The sequence below is a fragment of the Vespa crabro genome, chromosome 6 (genome assembly GCF_910589235.1).
Source record: "Vespa crabro chromosome 6, iyVesCrab1.2, whole genome shotgun sequence".
Lineage (NCBI taxonomy): Eukaryota > Metazoa > Arthropoda > Insecta > Hymenoptera > Vespidae > Vespa > Vespa crabro.
The window spans coordinates 770,676-798,385 of NC_060960.1; the positions used below are offsets into that span (position 1 = coordinate 770,676).

The window sequence follows — 27,710 nt, forward strand, 5'->3', positions numbered from 1 at the left end:
AAGAATGCGATCGTCGTTCTTGAAAATATTCCAACTATTCGAGGGAAAGATATGCGAGATCCTCTCGAAACAATGCCGGTGCCGGAATTGGAAATATTTCTATTAGTTATGAAAAAGTTATGCGAGTGACTCTTGAACCAATACAATTGTCGGATTTTGAAGTATTCCGAATTTTCGAGGGAAAAGTATGCAAATGCATTGTGAACCACTGCGAATATTGATCTTGGAAATATTCCAAATAATTGAGAAATATTTGTGCGAGTGCCACTCGATACAATGCGACTGTTGGACTTGGAAGTAACCCGACTATTCGTGGGAAAGTTATGCGAGTGACTTATGAGCCTATGCGTATGACGTGCATGCAAATATTGGAACTATTTGAGGGAAGTTATGCGAGTGACTTTCCAAACCAATGCGCCTGCCGGTCTTGGAAACTTCCGACTAGTTGAGGGAAAGTTATGTGAGTACCTCTCGGACCAATACAACTGTCGGAATAGGTACTATTCCGCCTAGTCGGAGGAAAGTTATACGAATTACTCTGGACACAAAGCGCTTTTCGGTCTTGGAAATTTTCCGCGTAGTCAAGGGAAAGATATGCGAGTGCCTCTCGAAACTATACGACTGTCGGGCTTGGTAACATTCCGAATAGTCGAGGGAAAGTCTTGCGATTAACTAGAGAACCAATACGAGTATCAGAATTAGAAATATTCCGAATAGTCGAGTAAATGTTGTCGAGTGATTTCTGAGCCATTTCGAATGTCTGACTTGACAATATTCCGACTTGTCGGAAGAAGTTATGCGAGTTCCCCTAGATCAAATGCAGCTATTGGACTTGGAAGTATTCCGACAAGTCGACGGAAAAGTTATGGATGTGCCTCTCGAAACAGAGTGTCGGTACGACTTGGAAATATTCCGTCTAGTCGAGGAAAAGTTATGTGACTGACTTGTAAGCCTAAGAAAAAGACATGCTTGAAAATTTTACGACTAGGTGATGGAAGTTACGCGACTGACTTTCGAACCAATGCGGCTGCCGGTCTTGGAAATATTCCGACTAGTCCAGGAAAAATTTATTCCAGTGACTTGTGAGCCAAATCGAATGACTTGGCATGCAAATACTCCAACTGGTCGAGAGATAGTTACGCGAGTAATTTTCGAAACAATGCGGTTGTCGGGCCTGGAAACATTCCGACTAGTCTTGGGTAAGTTATGCGAGGGGCTCTAGAACCATTACGACTGTCGGACTTTGACGTATTCCGACTAGTCGAGGGAAAGTTATTCGAGTGCCTCCCGAAACAATTCGACTGTAGAACTTGGAAAAATACCGACTAGTCGAGGGAAAATTATGCGAGAGACTTGTGAACCAATGTGAACGTCAGGCTTGGTAATATTCCGGCTATTCGAAGGAAAGTTTTGCCATTGGCTCTCGATCCAATGGGCTGTCGGAGTTGGAAAAATTCCGACTAGTCGAGGGAATGTTATGCGAATGCCTATCGAACCAATGTGGTTCCCGGGCTTAGATATATTCCAACTGGTCGTGAGTGTAACTTGAAAACCAATCTGACTGCCAGATTTGGAAATATTCCGACCTAGTGATGGAAAGTTACGTGAGGGCTTCTCGAAACAATTCCGCTGCCGGATATAGATATAGACCAACTAGTCGAAAGAGAGTAATTCGAGTAACATGTGAACCAATGCGACTGTCCGACGTAGAAATCTTTCTACTAACCGAAGGTATGTTATGCAAATAACTCCATTACAATTGCTATTGTCGGATCTAGGCTTGTACCAACTAATCGAGGGAAAGTTACGCGAATGCCTCTCGATCCAATAAGGTTGTTGGACTTGGAAATGTTCCGACTAGTCGAGTGAAAGTTATGCGAGTGCCTCTCGAAAGAAAGCGACAGTCAGACTTGGAAATATTTCGACTGTTCGTAAGAAAGTTATGCGAGTAACTCACGAACCAATACGTCTGTCGGTCTAGAAAATATGCCGTCTAGAAGAGAGTATGTTATGCGAATTCCTCTCGAGCCATTACTTGGAAATTCCCAGATTAGTCGAAAGAATGTTATGTGAGTGCCCTCGTACTTGGACATATACCGACTAGGAGAGTGAGAGTAGTGCGTGTGACACTGGACCCAATGCGACTGTCGGCCTTTCTAATATTCCGACTAGTTGAGAAAAAGTTATGCGAGTGCCTCTCGATATAATGCAGCTGACGGACCAGGAAATGTTCCGCATAGTCGAGGGAAAGTTATGCTGGGACCTCTCGAGCCAATGCGGCTGATTGACTTGGAAATATCCCGACTAGATTAAAGAGAGTTATCTGGGTGCCTTTTGATTCAATACGGCTGTCGGGCTCGGAAATATTTTCTGACTTATCGAAGAAGAGTAATGCTAGTGCCTTTTGAACCAATACGACTGTCAGATTTGGTAATATAACGACTCGTCGAAGGAAGGATATGCGAGTGCCAATCGAAACAAAGCGAATGTCAGACTTGGTAATATTCCAAATAGTCGGGGTACAATTATGTGAGGGCCTCTCTAACCAATGCGGCGATCGGACTTGGGAAAATTCCGACTAGTTGAGGAAAAGTTATATTAGTGTCTCTCGAACCAATGCGGCCGACGTAATTGGAAATAATCAAGTATGTCCTGGGGAATTTTTGCCAGTGCCTCTCGAACCGATACATCTGTCTGATTTCGAAATTTCCCGCGTGTTCGAACGAAAGTTATGCGAGAAACGTGTAAACGTGTAAATTACGACTGTCTGACTTGGAAATATCCCGACTAGTCAAGAAAGAGTTATTCGAGTGACTTCTGAATCAATGTGACTGTTGTGCTTGGAAATGTACCGACAAGTCGAGGGGCAGATATGTGAGTCCTCTCTAACCAATGTGGCCGCCGTTCTTGGGAATAATCCACCTATTCCTGAAGAAGTTATGCGAGTACCTCTCGAACCAATGCGACGGTTGGACTTGGAAGTATTCCAACTAGTCGAGATAAAATTATGTGAGCGTCACTCGAACCAATGCGACTTTCGCACTTGATAATAATTCGAATATACGCGAGTTATTCGAGTTATGCGAGTGACTCTTGACGCTTCGCGACTGGACGGATTTCGAAATAACCGGACTAGTCGATGGAAAGTTATGCGATTGCCTCTCGATCCAAAGCAGCTGTAAGACTTTCAAATAACCCAACCAGTAGATGTAATGTTATCCGAGTGTCTTTTAAACTAATTCGACTGTCGAACTTGGAAATATTTCGACCAGTCGAGGGAAAGTTATGCGAGTTGCTCTAGTACTAATGCGGCTGTCGGTCTTGAAAATATATCAACTTCTCGAGGGAAATTAATGCGAGTGACTCTTGAAATAATAAGACTCGTACATGGAAATATTCCTATTAGTCGAGGAAAATTTATGCGGGTGACTTGTGATCCAATGCGACTGTCGGGATTGCTAATATTTCGACAAATCGAGAAAATGTTATGCGAATGCCTCTCGATCCAATACGGCTATTGACCTGGAAATATTGCGACTAGTCGAGGAAAGTTATGCGTGTGCCTCCCGAACCAATGCGGCAATCGGACTTTGAAATATTCTATCTAGACAAGTGTAAGTTATGGGAGTGTCATGTGAACCAATAAGACCGTCAGGTTCGGAAATATTCCGACTAGTCGAGCGAATGTTATGCAAGTGCCTCTTGAACCAATACGGCTGTAGGACTTGGAAATATTCTGTCTAGTCCAGCGAAAGTTATGCAAGTTAACAGTGATCCAATGCGACTGTCGGACTTGGAAATATTCTGTCTAGACGAGGGAAAGTTTAGCAAGTGAAATGTGCTTCGAAGAAACTGTTGGATTTTGAAATATTCCGATTAGTCGAGAGAAAGTTATGCGAGTTTCTCTCGAACCAATGCGGCTATCGGACTTGGAAATATTACTACTAGTAGAGGGACATATATGTGAGTGCCTCACGCACCAATACGACTGTCGGATTTGGAATATTCCGACTATTCCAGTGGAAGTTATGCCTATCGAATCAATGCGGCTGTTGGACTTGGAAATATTCCGACTATTTGGGTGAATGTTATTTGAGTGTCACTCGAAAAATAAAAACTGTCGGCAATGGTAATATTACGACGAGTTGAAGGAAATTTATGCGCGTGATTTATCAGCCATTGCGACTGTCAGGTTTGGAAATATTCCGACCTATTCGATGGAAAGTTATGTGAGGGCCTCTCGAAACATTTCCGCTGCCGGATATAGATATATTCCAACTATTCGAAGGAGAGTAATGAGAGTAACTTGTGAACCAATGCGACTGTCGTGCTTGGAAATATTTCGACCAGTCGAAGAAAAGTTATGCGAGTTCTCGAATCAATCTGGTTACCGTATTTGTGAATATTCGGAATAGTAGAAAGTTATGCATGTGCCTCTCGAGTCAATGCGGCTGCCGGACTTGGAAATATTGCGCCTAGTAGAGAGAAAGTTATGCGATTGTCTCTCGAACAAATGCGAGTGCTGCACTTGGAAACATTCCGACCGGAGGGAACGTTATGCGAGTGGTTGTCGAACCAATGCGTCCCTCAGACATACAAAAAATTCGATTAGTCGATGAGAAGTTTTGCGTGTTCCGCTCGAAACAATGTGACTGTCGGAGTTAGAAATGTTCCGACTAACCGAGGCGAATTTGTGTGAGTGTCACTCCCACCAATGCGACCTTGAATCGGACCTTGAGTAATTCCTTCTAGTCGAAGTTGATCGAGTGCCTCTCAAACAAATGCAACGGTCGGACATGGAACTTTTTGACTAGTCAGGGGAAACTTTTGCGGGTGCTTCATCAATCAAAGCGATTATAGAACTTGGAAAAATTTCGACTAACCGAGAAAGAGCTTTATATGTGAATCTCAAATCAATGAGACCGTCGGACCTTTAAATATTCCGACTACTAAAAGTAAAGTTAATTCAGTGTCTCTCGAAAAAATGCCATTGTTCGTCTTGAAAATATTCAATCGTATCGAGTGAAAGATCGGCGAGTTTCTCCAGAATCAATGCGACTTTCGGACATGGAAATATTACAACTAATCGAGATAAAGATATACGAGTGATTTGTGAACCAATGAGATTTTCGGACGTTGTAATATCTTGACTAGTCGAGGGAAAGTTATGTTTATGTCTTTGGCACCAATACGACGGTCGGATCTAGAAATATTCCGACTATGCGTGCGAATGTTATATGAATGCCTCTCGAACCATTGGGATGGTTGGGCCTAGAAATATTCATTTTAGTCGAGGGAACGATATGCGAGTGCATCTCGAACCCATGCGACTGCTGGACAGAGAAGTATTCCGACTAGTATTGGAAAATTTATGAGAGTGCACCTAAAACAAATACGATTGTCGTACTTAAAAATATTTCGTCTAATCGAAGAAAGGTTATGTGAGTGACTTGTGTACCTATGGGACTGTCGAACTTAGAAATATATCGACTAGTGGAGGGAATTTTATACGCAGGACAATCGAACCAATGAGACTGTCGTACTTGGAAAAATACCGACGAGTTGAGGGAAAGCTATACGCGTGACTGAACCAATGCAACTATGGGACTTGGAAATATTCCGACTGGTCGAGGAAAACTTATGCGAGTGTCAATCGAACCACAGTGACTATGGGACTTGGAAATATTCCGACTAGAAGAGAGAAGGTAATGCGAGTAACTTGTGAACCAATTCGACTGTATGACTTTAAAATATACCGACTAGTCGAGGGAAAGTTATGCGAGTGAATTGTGAACCAATGCGACTGTCGGACCTAGAAATATTCCGACCATTCGTGGGAATGATAGTTTCGTTCGAAATAATACGATTGTCGGACATAGAAATATTCCGTCTGGTCGTGGAAAAGATATGAAATTGCATCTTGAACAAATGTGATTGTCGGACTTATTAATATTCCGTTTAGTCGACGTAAGGTTATGCGAGTGCCTAGTGAATTAATGCGACTATCAGACTTGGAAATGGTACGACGTGTCGAGGGAAAGTTATGCGTGTGAAGTGTGAACCAGTGCGACTGTCGGACTTAGAAATATTCCGAATACTAGAAATAAAGTTATGCGACTGACTTGTGAACTACTGCCACTGTCGGACTACGATAAATTGGGAATAATGGAGGGAATATTTTGCTGGTGCTTCTCGAACCAATTCAAACGTTGGACCTAGAAGTATTCCGACTCGTCGAGAGAGAGTTATGCGTGTACCTCTCGAAACAATGCAACAGTCGGACCTAGAAATATACCGGCTAGATAAGGAAAGTTCGGCGAGTGACGTGTGCACTAACACGACTGTCGGTCTTGTAGGGAATTCCATCATGGCTGCGATACGGGAAGGATGTGTTGCCGTGCTTTCCGCGTTTTTGTCAAAATTCTCCGGTCCACGCCACTTCGCAGGTGAAAGGTTCATAACGAACTCGTTATTTAAAGTGCAGGGACCTAAAAGGGAAATAAATCAATAATGGGGATCGTTTAGTTAGTGCATAATTAGTAAAAATGTGCTGTTTTACCTCGCAGAGGTTATGTTCACTCTTCCGAAAGTGTACTTCATTCTCTATGGACGAATGTGGAGCTACCTGGCGATCTCAACTGCAAGAGGGTACTAGCTTTGCAACTAGACTCACGCCGCGCTGCTATAGGCTGGGGGACTGGACAAGAAAAATTTTAGTGGTAGGAGTGCACACTATTCATTAATCGATTGTACGCACACATGCTCACTCCTAACCTTAAAAACTAGAAACGCGAGAAACATACTTAAACCAGGCATGGCTTCACAGTCCTTGTCACCCGGGAAATGTAATTAATTAATCTTTCTGAAATCTGAAATTCGAATCTTCGAGTTGCCAAAAGACCGTAACCGCGATAATAGAACCATGATGGAGCTTCTCCAAACTGATGGTGGGGTGCTTTGCATGACCGGTACCTAATGAATGAATAAATAGATAAACAATAAAAAACCAAGGCGTTCTATTGGGACACTATTATTAGGGCACTTAGACCAAGTTATTTATGTTCTTCTTCCTTACTCAAGTCCCCTCATCTAAAGTACGCTTACAAAGCCACCTTGATCATACCTATCTATTATTGTCCCCTCTCCCAAGCCCTGTCATTAAAAGCAACTTAACTAAAATCTGAATCACATTTCACTTGGTTTTGTTCCTCCAAGACTCCTTAGTACCTTCAGAATACCTTGATAATATGTTCTTTCACTCTCTAAAATCCTCTCACTACTGACACCGCAACTAGAGTACTCAGTTAAATGATCTCCCTCCTACCCAATAAGATCTTTCTACATAACGAACCCACTAAAACACACTGTTATATTCCCGCTTCACCCCTAAACTAACCCAGTTATAGTACTCTCACTAATGCACTCTCATATATATTCACCCCTTTCCCTTCTAAGCTCCACCACATGAAGTAATTCCACCAAGGAACACTTTTATGCGTTCCCTCCTCTACTCCATGTCGCCTCATCCAAAGCACTCGCACTAAATTACCCTGACTGCATGCTCTCTCTCTCTCTCTCTCGTCCTATTTAAACCTTACCTAAAACGCCCACTAATTTTATTTTTAGCGCCATGACTATCGAAGTGCGATACCCCTCTTCTCTTCTATAGAACCCTTGACTCAAGGTACTTTTACTAAAGCATTTTGATAATATGTTCTTTATCTTGAACATTTTCATGAAGAATTTCCCCTCCTTTCCCCCCAGAACCTTGATTATATGTTCTCGTTTCCAAAAACCCCTTACCTACGCAATTCCACTAAAAACATTGATATGTCGCTTCCTTCTCTATATGCCCCTCTACCAGAGACATTCCCACTAAAGTAGTCCGACTCTTTCCGTTCCCAACTATACTTCATTAAAAATATCTCTGCTGAAGTTCCTTTATTACACCTCATTGACTCTCCTTCTCCTTTTAGCCCTGTCATTCAAGACTCTTTTATGAAAATATATTGACCATATGTTTCTTGGTTATCTTCCTCACTCCTTTCCAACATCCTCTTACTGAAAGCTCTCTGATAGAAAGCTTTGAACATACGTTCCCTCTCCTCCTTAAGTCCCTTATTCAAAATGCTCTCACTAGATACCGTGTTAAATGTTCTCTCTCTTCCTCCTAAGCTTTAGCTTAAAGGGTTTTATCAAAGTAGGCTGCCATATCTACCTCCTATTCTCTAAGTCCTCCCACCTAAAGTACTTTAATGGAAGCAACTGATTATACGTCCCTCTCTATTTTCTAAACACTCGTACTTAAAGTACACTTACCAAAGATCTCTGACATCGCGTTCTTCTCCACTCCAAGATAGACTTAAGTATTATTATTAGAGAGCACTAGATTCTTCCCTCCTCCTAAGCTCTTTAGCTGAAAGCACTGCCATTAAAGAACCATGATTAAATGCATATTCTTCTATCTAAGCCCACTTACCTTCAGACGTCTAGTAAAAATACGATCATATACTCTCTCCCCTTCTTAAGTCCTTCACTAAAGCTCTTTTAAAGCACATTGAGTACATTTTGATTATTCTCCTTTTCATCTAAGTCAGAATATATAAAGTAACTAACTGGAGTGTATCGAATATACCATTTAGGTTATGTTCCTACCTCCAAAGCTTCCACATAGGGCGCCCTGCTTTAATACCCATTGAATGTAATCTCACTAAGATGCTCTTATTGCATATTCCCCTTCTAGGTTATGTTGCATAAATTAGTTCTACAAAGACTCTGATGAAGCCTTTCTTCTTTCTACCTAAGTGCTTGTCTAGAGCACCTACTAAAATTACTTTGACTGTCTGCTCCCTCTAGCCTCTTTAAGCCATCTCACATAGAGTGCCTAGGTAAAGCACTCGGATCATGGGAAGGTGTGACTACACTTTCCTTCCCTAGACCTTCTTACCCAAAGTCACTTACTAGAACACATTGGAAATATGTTCTCTAACCTTTGTATGCACCTTTCTCTTAAACGTATCCTAACCATGGAACACTGACTAAATGCTTATCATTTTCCCATAGTCTCGTACCTGAGTATCTCTATGGAAAAGTATTGATTAAATGTTTCTTTTATTAGCCCTCTACCTAAGGTATCTTCACTAAGTATCATGCTAGAATGTTTTCTTTTTCTTTTGAGTACCTTCACTTAAAGTAGTTCTACTAATGTACAATGATACAATTCACTGATATTTCCATTCCCCGAAACCTTTTCTTTTATGTCCTGTCCCTTTACTTAAAGCGCCCCTACTAAAATACCTCGATCACATGCTTCCTATCTAATCCCCTAAGACCTTAATACATAGAGTCTTAACAGAGCACCCAGACTAAATGATCTCTGCCCACTCTTTTAAGCCCTCCCACGCAAGCAATTCAGTAAAATACCACCAAGCTGTCCGGTCGCCGCACCATCACTCCACCATCAACGGAAGCATTAATGGAGCTTAAAAGTTTCTTTCAGCTTAAAAGTTTTCTTTCGGCGTCTTCTTTCCTTATATTTAAATAAGAAGACACAATTATATCCATGATGGTTGCCCGTGGGGAAAAATATTCCGGAGGTAAACTAGCCTCCCGTTCGGATCTCCGGGTGGAGGCTTTCCCAGAGGCGGTTAGCGTGGTGAGAAGAAGCTCGCGCATAGCGTCGCTGAATGCAGCTAGCGCGACCCCGAAGGTGACGAGTGGATGCACTTCCGGCTTAGGGCAGAGTAAGAGCGCAGCAACACACCGCGTCAGTGCGCGGTCGTCGTCCAAGGCTATTCACCGAGCGACCCCCCGCTGCGTTCCTACCTCCGCACAACTCGAGCTGCACCAGGCGGTAGCCAGTCTTGGAGAGGCTACAGTAGTTTTGAAAAGGTGCGATAAGTCTTGCTGAGGCCATCTTCTAAGGCTGCGCAAACTAATGCCGTTGACGCTAAACCGACTGCAATTAGTTTAGGGGAAAACAGCACTAGAACAATCGCAATAAGTCCTTCCAGCTCAAATAATATACTGGTCGAACAGAAACCAGGGTGTGGACCGATAATCTCGCGACCGCGAACTCGATTGCACGTCCGCATGCTTTCCGCGCAAAACCCCCTAGAAGCGCAACCTACGCCCCTAGTCCCTACAAATAGTGACAACCCCGATGATATATACAATAGCGATGATAACGTCAAAGGAACACACGAAAGAGCCCTCTTACCTCCGATAATAGAGCAAGACCAAGCTAACACATCCCGGGAAGTATCGGAAACAATCCTTGACATAGGCTACGCCACCCCGGCAGCCCTCGAAGGCGACATCATTCGTCAAACCTCTAGTGCGGTAGGCACGGATCTTCAACTCAAGGCACCGCGGATCGCTTTAGCAGAACCCTGCGCACCCACACGCGGTAATTAAATGACTTCGGCAAAGGTCGTAAACCGTACGCTACCAAAAATTCATTTGCTTCAGCTAAATATGTGACGTTCTAAACTAGTAACAGGCGAAGTGCGGGAACTGAATAGACTTGGATGTGCTGCTTCTACAGGAGCCGTATGTCCAAAAGCAAAGGTCAGGATAGCGAAGGGTCAGGATTAGGCAACGGATCAAGAATTGCTGCTATGACCCGGATGACCGCGCATCCGAAGACACACCAGAACAGCGAGCGGTACGGTACCACTCGAGGACCGATTCCGAAACGGCGGAGGCCCCTCTCTTCACGAAGGAAGAGGTCGCGCGGATCATAAAGTCCCTCAAAAACGGTAAAGCCCCGGGGCCAGATCTTATCGAGGTGTGCGTGCTCAAGAGAACATTTTCCGCCATCCCATTCCATTTCATAAACCTTTTTAACGGATGCCTTCAATGGGGTATCTTCCCATCCATCTGGAAAGAGGGTTCCTTAAAAGCACTTCTTAAAGGCGTGGATAAGGATGCGGAGGACCCCAAGTCTTACCGGTCCATATGTCTTCTCTCTGTCGTAGGAAAGGTTCTAAAAAGGCTGCTGAAGTTGCGCCTTAATGAAATATCCCTCGTGCCAGGTAAACTCTCGGAGAAACAATATGGCTTTGTCCCGGGACGCTCCACTGAGGACGCGATAGGAGAGATGCACCTAATTGTTTCTGCCTCCTCACGGAGATACGTCGTTGCATTGTTATTTGACATCTCGGAAGCCTTCGACAAAGCTTGGTGGTCCTTAGTCCTAAAGGCACTCCAAGATCAGGATTGCCCGAAAAACGTTTTCAATGTTATGACTAGCTATTTCGCGGACCGCAAGGTAAAAATCGCTTTAGGAGAGCATGAGGTTTCAAAGCAGGCTTCGAGAAGATGCCCACAAGGATCGGTCCTTCGCCCCTCCTGCTGGAACCTCATGTTTGACCAGCTCCTCCGGATACTCGAAGAATCATCAGAAGTTAACACGATAGCCTACACGGACGACCTACTCGTCATCGTGGACGGAGACTACAAGAAGGAACTGGAGGAGAAAGGTAATCGCGTGGTAAATAGCATCACCGGATGGTGCACATCGGCGAAATTATCCATCTCCGAGCGTAAGAGGGAAGCGATCGTCCTCAAAAGCGACTGGGTGAAGAGAAAACCCATCAGTAGAAGGGGAGGACAATGGCCGTATTGGAAGCGGAAAACAGCGAAAAAGACCGATTTAGCTAGCAGGCCTCCCACCATAAAGATAGGGAGCAACAGAATTAGATTTAGGAATTCCGTTAGATACCTTTAGGTATATTTCAATAAAGGACTGGGAGTCACGGCACACTGCCGTTACCTTAACGACAAGGTCGACCCACTGTTCGCAGAGCTAGGAAGTCTAACAGCTAAGGAATGGGGACTCCGTCACTGCGCCCTCCGGTCGATCTATCGCCGCGTATTAACCCCCCACGGTCACGTACGCGGCAGCAGGATGGTCTGACCTCTGTACAGAAGGGTACCTAAGAAAGTTAAGCGCGACCCAACAATCGGCCCACATCTCGATTACATCAGCGTATCGCACAACCGCCACGGAATCCCTCTGCGTCGTAGCAGCAGAGAACTCTAGTTACGTAAACGAAGGAGACTATACGACATCAGGAGAAATAGGGATACCGAGATAACTATGCGAAGATTGGAAGACACAGAGATTAAGCGCGCAGGTCGAAGAAGAAATTTTCAGGGATTGACAATCTAGATGGGAGAACTCCCCCAAGGGAAGGACAATGTTCGCGTATTTCCCGGACATCAAGGAAAGGATGGGTGCCCGTTTCGTCTCTCCTAACCACTTCACATCTCAGTTTATTACAGAACACGGAGCTTTTAAGGCCAAGCTGAAATCACTGATCATCATCACAGAAGGAACATGCGAATGTGGTGAAGAGGACACGGTTTCGCATCACATCGTCGATTGTCCGGTTTTTGAACCACAGAGAGTGGCTTTGGAAGAAATTCTCCGTGGAAGGAGGTGGCCCGAGGTAGCGAGGCATCTTGTCTCCACGGCCGAGGCCTTCTCCCTCTTCGCGGAGTTTTGTAAGGAAACCCTCCTTATTAAGAGTTGTTATTTCGTAAATCCTGTTCAGCTGAGATTGTCGGAGTCCTGGTGATGGGGGTGGGTGCCTGTAATCTTCTCAGGTTAACCCACTCCTGAACAAGATAGGGTCGGAGATACTCGTAAGCATTTCCCTATATTTTTTTTTCTATCACCCAACTCTCTTCCTTAAACCTACTATCCTTCCAATCCTATCCCATTCTATGGAACGAGTGCCAAGGATCGTGGTACTGTGCGTGGGCCTCCCAGTAACCACTGGGAGAACCCCCATGGGCACGGCTAGCATCAACGTGGTGATACTTTGCTGCGAGGATGTTGGTCGTGGCTAAACCGCTTACCCTGCCCGCCGACAGGAGTTTTGGGTTTTCCGAATCCAGTCTCTTCGTTGTGGTGGCTGCTCTTTGTAGGTAGTACCGTTGCATATTCCCTAATGGGCGAGGTAGCATAGCTGCAGACACCCTTCGGGTGTCCACCTTTACAATATACTATCGGCCTTGCAAGTATTTCGACTTGTCGGGGGAAGTTATGCGAGTGCTTCTCGAGCAAATGCGGTTATCGGACATGGAAATATTCCGACTAGTCGACAGAAAGTTATGCCAGTACCTCTCGAAGCAATGCGTCTGTCGGACTTGGAAATATTCCGAGTAATCCAGTGAAAGTTATGCGAGTGCCTCTAGAAACAATGCGGCTGTTGGACTTAAAAATATTACGACTAGACGAGGGAAATTTATTCGAGTGACTGAACCAACGCGACTGTTGGAATTGGAATTATTCCGAGTAGTCGAGGGAAAGTTTTGCGAGTTCCTCTCGAAACAATGCGGCTGTCGAACTTGGTAATATACACACTAGTCGGCCGAAAGTTATACGGGTGGCTCTCGAAATGATGCGACTGTCGGATTATGACATATTCCGACTAGTCGACTGGAAATTTTGAGAATGTCTCCCAAGTCATCGGGACTGTCGGATTAGGAAGTAACCCGACTAGTCGCAGGAAAGTTAACGGATTGCAATTGAAACCAATGTGGATGTCATATTTTGAAATATTCCATCTAGTCGGGAGGAATTTATGCGAGTGCCTCTCCAACCAATACGGCTGTTGGACTTGGAAATATAGCGACTATTCTAGGGAAACTTATGCCAGTACCTCTCGAACCAATACGGTTGTCGGACTTGGAAATATCCCAACTATTCGTGGGTAACTTATGCAAGTGAATTGTACACAAATGTGTCTGTTGGGCTTGAAAATATTCCGTCTAGACGAGGAAAATTTATGCGAATACCTCTATTACCAATGTGACTGTCGGACCTAGATATATTTCTACTAGTTGATAGAAAGTTATGCAAATGCCTCTCAAACCACAACGGCTGTTGCAATTGCAAATATTCCTACTAGTCGAAGGAATATTATGCGGGTGCCCCTCGTACCAAAGTAACTGTTGGACTTGGAAAAATTCTGACTAGTCGAGTGAATGTTATGCACGTAATTTGTGAACCAATGCGACAGTCGGGCTTGGAAATATTAAGACTTGTCGAGAGTAAGTTATGCGAGGGCCTCTCGGTAGAATGCGACCGTCGGACTTGGAAATATTCCGAGTAGTCGAATGAAAATTATGTGAGTGATTTTTGAAACAATGCGACTGTCGGACATGGAAATAATCCAAATTGTCGAGGGAAAGTTATGCGAGTAACTCTCGAATCAATGCAGCTGTCGGAATTTCAAATAATCCGACTAATCAAAAGAAATTTATGCTATTGCCTTTGGAAGCAATGCGGCTGTCGGAATTGGAAATATTTCGACTAGTCGAAGGAAAGTTATTCGAATGCCGCTCGAAACAATGCGGTTTTTGGACGTGGAAATTTTCCGACTAGACTTCGGAAAGTTATGTGAATGACTCTCGAACCAATGCGACTGTCGGACTTGGAATATTCCGACTAGTCGTGGGAAAGTTATGCGAATAAGTCTAGAAACAATGCGATTGTCCGACTTGGAAATATTCCGACCAGTCGAGCAAAAGTTATGAATGTTCCTCCCGAACGAATACGACTTGGTATTAAAACTATTCCGATTAGTCGAGAAAAAGTAACGATAATAATATAGTTAATAATAAAGGTTAACAATAACGATAATTATAACGAGTTTCATAATGGTAACGATATTGGAACTAATAAAGATAATAACGATAAAAATAACGATAAAAGTAACCATCACAACGAGAATAGTAAGGGTAATTATAACGTTATTAAAATCGATAATATTCATGATAATAATGATAATAATTATAATAATTACAATAATAATAATAATAATAATATTGACGATCATAAGAACGATAATAATAACGATAATAAGATTAATATTAATAACGAAAATAATATTAATAATAGTAACTATAAAAATAACACAAATAATAGCTATAATCATGACAATAATAATAATAATTGTAGTAATAAAAACAATAATAACGATAATAATAACGATAATAATAATGGTAATAATAACGTAATAATAATGGTAATTGTAACGGTAATAATAACGGAAACCATAACGGTTATAATAGCAATAATAATAACAATAGGAGTAACGATAAGAATAACGAAAATAATAATGTTAATAATAACGATATTAGTAAATATATTGAGAACGATAATGATAACGATAATAATAGCGATAATAATAAAGAAAATAATAACAATAATAATACCGATAATAATAACTATAATAATTACGATAATAATAACGATATTAATAATGATTATATTAACGACAATAAAAACGACAATAACAAGGATAATAATATCAAAAATAATAGCAATAAAAAAAAACGCTAACTAAAACGGTAATAATAACTATAATAATGACAATAATAACTAGAATAACAAAGGTATTAATACCGGTAATAATAACGGTAATAATAAAGGTAATAATAAAGATAGTAATACCATCAATAAAACGATAATAATAACAATATTAATAACTATAATAATATCAATAATAATAACGGTAATAATTTTGATAATTATATCGGAAATAATAACGGTAATAATAGCAGTAACAATAACGGAAATATTATGAATAAGAATAAATATAATAATAAAGATTATAATATAGATGATAATAACGTTCATAATAACGATTGAACTAACAAGTAACAATAACGGAAAAAAATACGAGAATAATAACAATAATAATAACCGTAATAATAACGATAATAATGATGATAATAATAGGGATAATAATAAAAGTAATAATAACGATAATAGTAATGGTAATAATAACGGTAATAGAGACGGTAATAATTATGATAAAAATAACACCTATAATAATAATAATACTTACGATAATAATTATGATAATATTAACGATAATAGTAAGGATAATAATAACGATAATAATAACGATAATGATAAGGTTTATAATAACGATAATAATAACGGTAGTAATATCGATAAAAATAACGATAACAATAACGGCAATAACAACGGTAATAATAGTGGTAATAATAACGGTAATAATAACTTTAATAATAACTGTATTAATAACGGTAATAATAAGATTATTAATAACGGTAATATTAACTTTAATAATAACGAAACTGATAACGCTAATAATAATGATAAAAATAGCGATAATAATAACAATAATAATAATAATTATAAAGATAATATTAACTATAACAATAACGATAATAATGAATGTAAATAATATCATAATAATAACGATAATATTAACGATAATTATATCGATATATAATGATAACAATAACTATAATTATAACGACAGCAATAACGCTAATAATAATAATAATAAAAAAGACAATGATAACGATAATAATAACGCTAATAATAAAGATAATAGTTGTCATGCATCAATAAATAAAGACAACAAGAAGAATCCAAATAAAGTAGGGGAATTCTGGGACCTCCTGGACGATGAAATGTCTAAAATTCCAAAATCAAATGTAGTGATATTACTTGGAGATTTTATTGCCCAAATAGAAAGAGAGAGTATTCATATACCAATAATGGGAGAATATGCTGCACATAAAAGAACAAACAGAAATGGGATGTAATTGATTACTATTTGTAAAAACTTTCAAATGATGGTAATGTCGACTTTATTCAGCAAATTGCCAAGATGAGCAAAAACATGGATTTCTCCAAATCCAATGCTAGGTGAATTTCAACTAGATCATGTAGCTATATCCAAAAGAAACATGAAAGAAATTATGAATGTCAAGGTAGTAAGATGCATAGAATTTGACTCCGATCATTTTTTTCTAAAATCAAACTCAAATTCTTACCCAACAGAAATCACAGAAAAGGGGAAAAAATAAATAAGTACAACAAAAATAGACTCCAAATTACACAAGAAACTTTGGAAACATTTCAGGAAGAAATAAAAGTTACTCATCATGGGAAGTGGCAAGATTTATCTAAAGAAATAATGAACGTAGCCCAGAAAATATTTGGACCAGCCAAGCATAGAAAAAAACCTTAGTAGAACCATATATGTGAAGATGCAATACGGAAGAGAACAAAACAATGGAAAAAGTGGAAATGCTCGGGGAAAACTGAACACCATGATTAATTCAAACAACAAAGAAAAGACATTATTAGAATAATAAGGGGAGTTAAAAGATCTTTCGAAAAATCACAACTTATCGACCTGCAAAACAACTTTGTTAAAAATAATTCACGAAATTTCTATCAAACTTTTAAGAGTCAATTAAAGGGGTATCAAGAGCTTAGCATATGCTTCAAAGATGAAAATGGAAAATTTGGACTATACAATGCTGAGAACTGTGGAATACTTGTGAAACACTTTGATCAACTTTTAAACTGCCCTGAACCAAAACATGTATTGGAATTCTCTGAAACAACTGAAAATCTGCAAGAAGATATACCACCCAATGCTGAAGAAATTAAAGAAGCAATTAATAATCTAAAAAATAATAAAGCTAGTGGAGAAGACTCTATATCAGCTGAACTTTTGAAATGGTCTCAATCAAAAATCATTGAAGAGCTGAAGTTAATCTTGGAAGATATTTGGAGAACAGAGAGGTTTCCAGAAGAGTGGAAAGTAGCTCTAATTCACCCATTACATAAAAAGGGGACAAACAGAACGTTGATAATTATAGAGGCATCTCTCTTCTGCAAACTGTATACAAGGTAATCTCAAAAATATTGCTGAATAGAATAGAAACAACACTTGACAAGCAACTGGGCGAGTATCAAGCTGAATTTCGAAAAGGTAGATCTTGTTCAGAACAAATTTTTAACTTAAAATTCATAATTCACCATAGGATACTGAATTCAAAGGACATAGTTGTAACTTAAATAGATTTTAAAAAGGCATTTGACTCAGTTGATAGAGAAACCATAGATAAAACACTACGTGAATTTGGAGTTAAAAATAAATTGGCAAACTTAATACATGAAACACTCACAGACACGATTTCAAAAGTAAAATTTATGGGTGACATATCTAAACCTATTGAGATAAATACAGGTGTAAGGTAAGGTGATGGTTTATCACCTCTTCTGTTCAACTTTGTTCTAAAAAAAATTGTCAGAATTTGGAAGGTAAAGCAAAAAAGAATAAAACATTTCGCCAGTAATTTAGGGGAGAAAAAACAAAAGCACTGAAATAAGTTGCCTAGAATTTTCAGACGATTGTGATATAGTGTCAGACAATCTAAAAAGTGCAACAACACAAATCAATATTGTGGAAGAAATAGATAACAAAGGAAGTTTGAAAATCTCCGTAGAAAAAACTAAAGTTATTACAAACATCAAGAACGCTCTAAAATTTTTTACTACAGATATTGGTTCAGTGGAAAAAGTAAAGAAATTCAAATATTTGGGAAAAATAATTCAAGAAAATGGTTTAGAAAAATCTGCAGTAGAAGAAAGGTTACGCAAGATGGAAAGGGCGTATGGTATCACTAAGAATTTTTTCAACAAAAAGTGTTTATCTAAAAATCTTAAAATAAGGCACTACGCTACAGTAATGAAACCGGAATACTTATCGCGAGTAAATACTTGGTACTAAATTACAAATTAGATAAATTAGAAGTACTAGAAAGGAGAATTATGAGGAAAATTTTAGGTCCAGTGAAAACAACAAAAGTATGGGAATTAATATCTAATGATGAAATATACAGGAACATAGAAGGCATAACAGAAACGATAATGAAAAGAAGACTGCAATTTTATGGCCATATTTACATAATGGATGAGTCCAGATTACAAAAAGGATACTCTTGCACCTTTGAGAGAAAAAGGCAACAACTAGCAGGATTCAAGAGATAAAGAATGGTTCAGCAAGAAATAATATAAGTGAGGAAGAAACTATAGACAGCATAGTGAAAAGATGGAGGAATATTGAATGGAACGAAGAAGAAAACAGCTAAGTGTGAAGAATTGAAATTGGCAAGTGAGACCTAGAAGGCCTCATCGAAAGAAGAACGGTGATAATATCGGTAATGATATCGGTAGTAATAACAGTAATAATAACGTTAATAATAATGGAACAAATAACGGTAATAATAATGGAAAAAATAACGGCAAAAATAACTGTAATATTAACGATAATAATTACGATAATAATAACGATAATAATAGCGATATTAATAACGATAACAATAACCATAATAATAACAATAATAATTACGATAATAGTAACGATAAAAATAACGATAATAATAACTATAATAGTAACGATAATAGTACGGATAATAATAACGGTAATATAAAACGAAATATTAATGATATCAGTAACGATAAAAATAAAGATAATAATAACGGTATAAATGACGATAATAATAAGAATAATAATAAAGATAATAATAACGATAATAATAACGATAATAATAACGATAATATTAACGATAATAATAACGTTAACATTAACTGTATCAATAAAAGAAATAAAAACGATATTAATAACGATAATAACAACGATAATAATAGCTGTAATAATAAAAGTAATAATAACGATAATAATAATTGTAATAATAATGGTAATAAAAAAGGTAATGTTAACGATAATAATAACTATATTAATAACGATAATAATAACGGTAAAAATATCGGTAATAATAAAGATAATAATAACGAAAATAGTAACGACAATAATAACAAAATTAATAACGATAATAATAAGGATAATATTAGAAATAATAATAACGATAAAATGACGGTAATAATAACGATAATAAAAACAATAATAATACAGATAATAATTGCAGTAATAAAAACAATAATAATAAAGATAATAATAACGGTAATAATAGCAATAATAATAACGAGAATAATAATGAGAATAATAACTAGATTAATAATGATAATAATATCCATAATTATAACGGTAATAATTACAATAATAAAAACAATAATTATAAAAAAAATAATAACGGTAATAATAACGATAATAATAACGAGAATAATGACTATATTAATAACGATAATAATATCGATTATTATAACGTAATAATTACGGTAATAAAAACAATAATAATGAAGATAATAATAACGGTAATAATAGTGATAATAATAACGAGAATAACTAGATTATATACGATAAATATAACGATAATAATAACGAGAATAATAATTAGATTAATAACGGTAGTAATAACGATAAAAATAACGATAATAATAACGGTAATATTAAAGGTAATATTAACTGTAATAAAAACGGTATTGGTAACGATAATAATAACGATAATAATAAGGTTAAATATAACGATAATAATAACCAATATAATAACGATAATGATAACGGTAATATTAACGATAATAATAACGATAATTGTAAGGACAATGATAACAGTAATAATAACGTTAATAATAACGGTAACAATAACGGAAATAATAACGATAATTACAACGATAATAATAACGATAATAATAACAATAATAATAATGATAATAATAACAGTAATAATAACGTTAATATTAACGGTAATAATAAAAATAATAATAACGATAATAATGACGATAATAATAACGATAATAATAACGGTATTGGTAACGATAATAATAACGATAATAATATGGTTAATAATAACGATAATGATCAGTACAGCTAGATGCTTTAAACTCTTAAATCCTCTACCAAGCTTGGAATAAAACATGGAGAAGCGTCAGCTATTTTCTATGTAGTCAACTTGACCGGAGAAAGGATATTTTTCTGAAAATATGCAAATCCGTAAGTTGATGAAAAGAAAAGAATTTCTAACATCTGATGTCGAAGAGCGATGGATACGAAAACGCAAGAGGAAGGGAGAGAGATAGAAAGAAAGATAGAGAGGGAGAAAAAAAGAGAAAGAGAGGGAGAACTATAGGAAAAGAGAGAGAAAGAAAGGGAGAACTATAGAGAGAGAGAGAGAGGGAGAGAGAAACTTATAGGAAAAGAAAGAGAGAAAGAGAGAGAGAAAGAAAGTGAGAGGAGATCGTCTAATGAGCGTTCCGTGTAACGCGAAATTAAGCGCGACATGGAATTTAACGTCATTATGCGCATGGCGATGCTCAGCGAATTCCGTGCAAATAATTCGGCGTTTCCGGCATTCGGCATCGCATAAATCAAACAAATAAACTGTTTAACGTGATAAATATTGCGCCCCTATAATCTACTCGTTTCTAGCCGCACGATTGATTTCTAGCAGATAAATCCAGGCCACAAATTAAGGTAGAACGACGCGCACGCGTGCATACTTACAATACACGGAAACGAAGCTCCAAAGAAGTTTCATGACAAAGGAGGGTGAAACTGGAAACGATAAAGAGCGTCGCGAGATGTCACGACGATGGCGTTAGCGGTGCCGTTGTCGTTGCCATTGTCATTGCCGGCGGACTTTACGCAAGTAATAAAACAATAGTTCTTAGGCGAAGGAAAGCACTTTTTAAAACCTTACCACACATCCATCCAAAGTCGAAAATTCCCCGAGCAAACAGAACTAACATTACGACTTTCTACCTTTTCCTCTCTTTTCTCTCTCTCTCTCTCTCTCTCTCTCTCTCTCTCTCTCTATCTATCTATCTATCTTTTTTTCCGTGTTTATACCGAGTCGATCCCCTTACCATTTTCCTTCTTCAACCTTTATCTCAATCCTTCTATCTGCACTAGTCAACGTTTCAACGGAAACACTGTCCCTATGATAAGGCGCAAGGTAGGATTTCTGTCGAGGTATCACAGATACGCTACCCTACGTCGGGGGATTCAACGTCGTAATGAACTTTACGTTTCGCAAGATATACTTCGAAGATAGATATAATTTTACTTTAAACTTCGTTCCCTACGTCGTTTGTACTTATGCAATACTAAGTAATTCAAGTAACTAAATATGTATGTGTATTACGTAAATTACTACATTGTTATAAGATATTCATCAGTGTAAAAACGTAAGTATATTACTACTTACAGCAAAAAAAAAAAGAAAGAAAAAAAACTTCATCATTCGTTTAACCGCGCAGACAGCTTCTGCGCAGGTAGCTTTTGCGTAAATAAACCCTCCCTCTTAAGCAATTAGCATCTGCGCAGATAGCCCCTTCACCCTACGAAGATAGTCTCTGCACAAATAAACGTGAGAGTCGAAAATTCGAGCATTGAAAATTCTGCTTATCAATGCGTTTGAATGGATTTAATTGAGAGCACCTCGTATCTTTGAAACGTTAACCTCGTTTTAACACATTCCGTGCTATGTGTACTCCCAGTGATACACGTTAAACTTGATCTTCAAGCCACGTGTACTACCGGTGGTACACGTAGTCATTTTTTTCTTTAGTCGAAGTACGAAATCGCCTGAACGACAAGTCAGGCAAAAATGGCTTGGCACGGAACGTGTTAACGATCGTTCTCACACGAATTTCCTATGTCGACATGATTGTTAGTTTTGGCAAATAGAAACGAAAAGAAGGAAAAAGAAAGAAAAGTGAAAAGAAAAAGGAAGCAAAGAAAAAAAAAGAAAGAAGAAAAGAAAGGAAAAAGAGAAAAGGAAACAATCGGACATAGAAATTTCTTGAAGAGAGAATCGATTAATAAGAAAAATGAAAAATAATCGAGAACCTCTCGAAGTCGTCGCGACGGGCGACAGCTGGTGCTCCCTTAACGAACGTTAAGGTAAGTAAAAGCGTTAAACTCGAAGCACGGGAGGAAAAACCGCGTGCGAACCGTCCGCAGTTGCCTCGGGGTCGTGCTATTTTTGCTAACTTTTCCGTTAATGCTCATCCTTGGAAAAGAAGAAGAAGGAGGAGGAGGAGGAGGAGAAAAACAAAACAAGAAAAAGAAGAAAAAGACGAAGAAGAAGAAAAAGAAGAAAAAGTAATAGAAGCCGTGACGGCGTACTCACCTGACTGTAAGAGAAACGACGAGCCAAAGAATTCCATTAAAATACATTAGATTCCGGTACGCTCTCAGCGCCATGATTCTTAATGGTGTATTCACCCAGGTGGCTCGTATGCACTTACTTATCTAAAACGAAGTGACTCTTCTTTAGAATGTTACACCCTTTAGCTCAAGCAACTTTTTGATACTATTCCTTCTATCGATTGTTACTTTGTTAATTGCCTTTACTAAATACCTCAACCTTGTTCTCAATGAATTTCTCTCAAGAAGATTCTAAGGTTTACTACCTCTTCACTATATGGATAAAAGACGTATGTGAAGAGTAAGAACAAAGAGAGAGAGAGCGCGCGCGAAAGAGAGAGAGAAAGAGAGAAGCAAGGAAGAACATAAAAATAAAAGAAAAATAAGATATACGTGAGCAATTTGAATAACTTCTAAATTATGAGTTGTATGAAAAATCGTTTTATATACAAGTGACGTTGGTTCCCAGCAAGATTACTTTTATTAATAAACTCTCTGTCAAATGAACGATGTTATTTCATTGAAATCTTTGATGTTATTCGCTATTGGAATAAATAAAATAATATCATGTTAATGATATGATTTAAATTAGAGATATTATAGTTGAAAATAATATAGTTGATATTTAAATTTTTGAAAATATTTCTACTTATGAAAAAAGTTGATGTATTGTGTAATATCCTTTTTGAAACCATGTAACTTTCGTATACAACAATTTTTCATCAAACGCATAATTTTAAAGTTATGCAAAGTAAGTATGTTATATGTCTCGTAGTGTATATAAAAGGAAAAGGAAGAATGTAAAATGGTGAAAGAGAAAGAGAAAGAAAACTTGCCCCATAAGCCAATTATTTTCAAAATTGATGAAAGGCTTCTGCCACCGAGACAACGCTTATTCTCTCTCTCTCTCTTTCTATCTAATGAGATGATATTACCTTTTGTAAATATAGGATCTAAATTAATACAAATTATAACGACCTTTATATTATAACATTTATTGAAAATAAACCTACATTTTAATATTTCAATCGTTACAGGGTTTTGTGTGAATATCACGTTAAATATATCTACGAGAAATTAATCATGCTTACGAGAAGATAGCGATCTGTCGACAGTAGCCGTAAATACTCGAAATTCAATACGTGTTTGTGGACATACCGAACTCGATGTAGCGATTGATTGAAATTTTCTTCAGTTTAGAAAGGGATAACAATTAAGGAAGTATTTCAAAATCTAACAACATTATCAATTGAGCTTACCTAACAACAATATCAAGAGATCGGGCGTTTAACCATGGAAATTTATATATGAAAAAAAAGAAAAAGAAAGAAAAAGATATGTAAAAAATTATAATATCGAGAATATTGAAGCAATGATAAATGGTGACATATATTTATAAAGATTTTCCAATTAAACAATATTAATGAATAAAAGGCAGTGAAATAATTTGTTTCTCTAAGTGTACCAATGTTATTTAAATGAGAAAGCCATAATTAGAGAGCTCATACCACGAAATCGCATTGAATCACAATTATTTTAGTAATAACTCTCTTTCATTTCTGAATTATTCTACAAAATCGTTTTACGATATAAAATACGAGGGTATTGATTAATTTATATTTCGAACAGTAATATTGACTTTTACAATTAATTTCATTTCAGCTTAAACTAAGTTATATCGTTTCAATTCCTATTATTTTATATTCCTGAGTTTTCCTTTCGTTCTTCTTCTTTTTTTTTCAAGTGAATAACCACTAATATTTTCAAGAAATATCTTGCTTTACCTTTTACGAAACTAATATTTTCTTCTTTTATCTCTTCAGGTTAAATTATTTGAATCTATCAAATCTTTGTTTACCAATAAGCCATTGTTAATTGTAATGAACAAGATAGATGTCACACGTTTGGAAGAACTTCCTCTTAAAAAACGCGTAAAACATCTTGAAGCCATTAGAAGCGAATAAAAATGTGCTAGTATTATAAATAAGCACATTAACAGATTATAGTATATGGATGTAAAAACACAAACGTGTGAAAGTAAGTATTCTATCAAAGTAATTATATATAACAGGAGGAAGATATATTAAATCGATTACATGTTGTTCAACCAGTACAAAGGGATGAAAAAATTCGACCACGTATTCTAGAAAGTGTTTTACATAAGAAACAAGCTACAGTTGATAAGATGGAACAAAAACAAAAATTGGAAAAAATAGAGGAAGAGATGGGTGATGATTATGTATTTGATTTGAAGAAGAATTACGATATCGAAGGAGAAAAGAAATATGACATTATACCAGAAATCTGGGAAGGTCATAACATGCGGATTACATTAGTCCAGATATATTCGAGAATGGTATATATCACTGATTTATGAACTATTTATGAACTAATATATTCATTTTTGATTAAATTTATCTCGAAAAGTTCTTTGTGATTAAATTTCAATCTCTGTGATGAAAATTTCAGAAATTAAAACAATTAAAATGAGAATATATCAGAGAAAAATTTGATATGTACGATTACAAAATACCAGAATTGAGAGAAGAAGATAATTATGAAGGACGAAGTTTATATACAAAGACATCTTCAAAACCAGTTTTGCCACGAACAGCTGCAGCAAAGGTACAAGACAGATCTGTCTCGAAATTGAAAAAACAAATGGAAGATCTTGATACTGATATGGAAAATATAGAAAATGTATTGAAAGTCGTTTTTGGGCTATAATTATCATTAACAGTTTGAATTTTGTAATTTTTGTCATTTCTGTAATTTAGAGGAATTTAACTTCTTCGCAATATATCCGAAGTTCTCAATGAACAAATTATGAAGAAAATTAGTCTAAATCTCTATTTGACAATTTATTGTGAATTAGCAACCTTATACTGAGTCTGATATGAGTCATGTAGCGCAAAATTTATTTCTTTTCCTTCAATAAATTTTGCAATATACGGATTATATAATTCTTTTATATTGTTATCAACATCCCATATCAAACTATAGACATAATCAGAAACTTGATATATCGTCGATAGTATATCTTCAGAAATATGTATTCTTATCAGGTTTTAATTTCCTGTTGCAAAAATATTCTCTGGCCATTACACTAACTGATAGCGCAGTTAGTAACTGCATAATGGCCAAAAACATGGTCTGTTAATAATTATCATCTGTTTTACAACTCTCCCGTGCGGTGATATAGGAATAAATCTTGCCCCCTTTCGATATTTAAATACCGAGCTAGGAGAAGTTCTTAAATGCTTCAAATTTACTTTAAAATTTGGCTTTCGATGGAGAACGTTATTGACCTTAAGTATAAAGATTATAACCAGATGCTTTATATTTATATATTTATACCATTCGGCAATGTATCAATGAGTTTCTGATTGGCAATCTCCTGTGTATATTTTAAATCATGCATATCAATATCAGTGAGTAATTATTCATTATATTTATGATTATTTTGTTGATTAAATGCTTCAAAAAAAACGATTGAAGCAATAATAATTTTAACAATGACTTTAATGACCGAACATTGCCTCTTTCATACTTTTCCTAATAAGAGCCTTAATGTTCATAACTAAGCAATGTCTTAAAACAGAACATGGTTGGTGTTTCAAAGATAACATTGTCTCTTCCGACTGCGTAATTAGTTCTAACCCAAGCATACTTGATCGTGTTCTTGTATAATCATCTACAATTTTGTAATTCCTTTCTGAAATTTGTCTATAATGTAATTATGAATTATCTTGAGCTTCTACAAACGAAATCCATGATTATCTACATATTTCTGAAAATGTTTGCATTTGTTTAAGACAGCTGTTTTCGTCTATCAGTCTTTGAAAATAGCTCGAAATCTTGGTTGAGTTCTAACAATTTTTTGCATGTTCCATCAACAGTTTTTTCTTTGTTATATGTACACCCTCCTTTAATTTACTATACAAATATCCATACTTAAATTTTATGGCCATTGTCACGTATACGTGATCTCACAAATCTAGTGTTTATCAGAAAAGAAATATTTTATATTTTTATAGTTAGTCTAGAAAAGTCTTGGAACGAAGAAGAAATATATATAGATGCATTATCAAATATAGATAGTAAATAGTGATAATAAATGGTCACTAAACAACTATATTTCCAATTTACATGAATGTATGGAACAATTCTGATTGCAAAAAGCCGAAAATTTAGATATACAATCAAGTATTAAATTATTTATTGGAAATGAACTGCTAAATTTATTTGTTAGAGAAACAAATTTACACTACTATCAATAGGATATTACTATTGGTAGATGGTATATTTTCCCTAGTTTTTGATGCTCTATTTTTGCAATACAGTTATTACAAGTACAGATACTCAGTTGCAGAGAGTAACATACATCTTGTGGATATGAACTAGATGTTACTCCAGAATGCTTTGATTTTTTTTCCTGTTCTATGCGTTATTAATTTCTTTCATGTTCTGTGCGCTATTAATTGTTTGTTATGAGTTTTCCAATGTTTATAAAACTTTTTTTGATACATGTTGAATATTTAATTTTTTCTTCTTTTTTCATTTTTCTTGTATCTTCTAAGCTTATTTACTGCTGTTTGTAATTTTTATGTTTTAGTGTCTAGTTGCTCTGCTATTTCTTTAGTTGTCATTTCTTTTAATGTTTTTCTTTTCTCTGATAGTTTGTTTTGTTGGCATTGAGATAGTTGTCAAATTTATTTTCTTAGTGTTTTTATATTTCGCTGTAATTTGTATGCAAAGCTAGTGTTACTACTTGATTTATTTTGGACTTTCTTGTTCTCTCTATTTCTATAA

General features: G+C 36.8%; 1 protein-coding gene across 2 annotated transcripts; it reads left to right on the plus strand.

The window, feature by feature from the left end:
* The first annotated feature begins 6,546 nt into the window (after positions 1-6,546).
* On the plus strand, positions 6,547-25,800 carry LOC124425047 (nucleolar GTP-binding protein 1-like). 2 transcript variants are annotated; one of them, XM_046964816.1, is made up of 5 exons: positions 6,547-6,719; positions 23,936-24,500; positions 24,722-24,935; positions 25,010-25,254; positions 25,368-25,800. In XM_046964816.1, exons 3-5 carry the CDS (start codon positions 24,908-24,910, stop codon positions 25,386-25,388), a joined length of 294 nt encoding a protein of 97 aa, XP_046820772.1. In that variant the 5' UTR covers positions 6,547-6,719; positions 23,936-24,500; positions 24,722-24,907; the 3' UTR covers positions 25,389-25,800. The 2 variants fall into 2 exon arrangements, with proteins under 2 accessions (XP_046820772.1, XP_046820773.1); XM_046964817.1 differs by lacking the exon at positions 6,547-6,719 and having other exon boundaries at positions 23,783-24,500.
* The last annotated feature ends 1,910 nt before the right edge of the window (positions 25,801-27,710 follow it).

What these genes read in the sequence shown, in the direction of transcription:
- LOC124425047 (XM_046964816.1), top strand. Translation starts at nt 24,908, where the DNA reads ATGGATGTAAAAACACAAACGTGTGAAA. An exon ending in AAAAACACAAACGTGTGAAA is followed by an intron (nt 24,936 to 25,009) that starts GTAAGTATTCTA and finishes TTGTTCAACCAG; the next exon opens with TACAAAGGGATGAAAAAATT. An exon ending in TCCAGATATATTCGAGAATG is followed by an intron (nt 25,255 to 25,367) that starts GTATATATCACT and finishes TGAAAATTTCAG; the next exon opens with AAATTAAAACAATTAAAATG.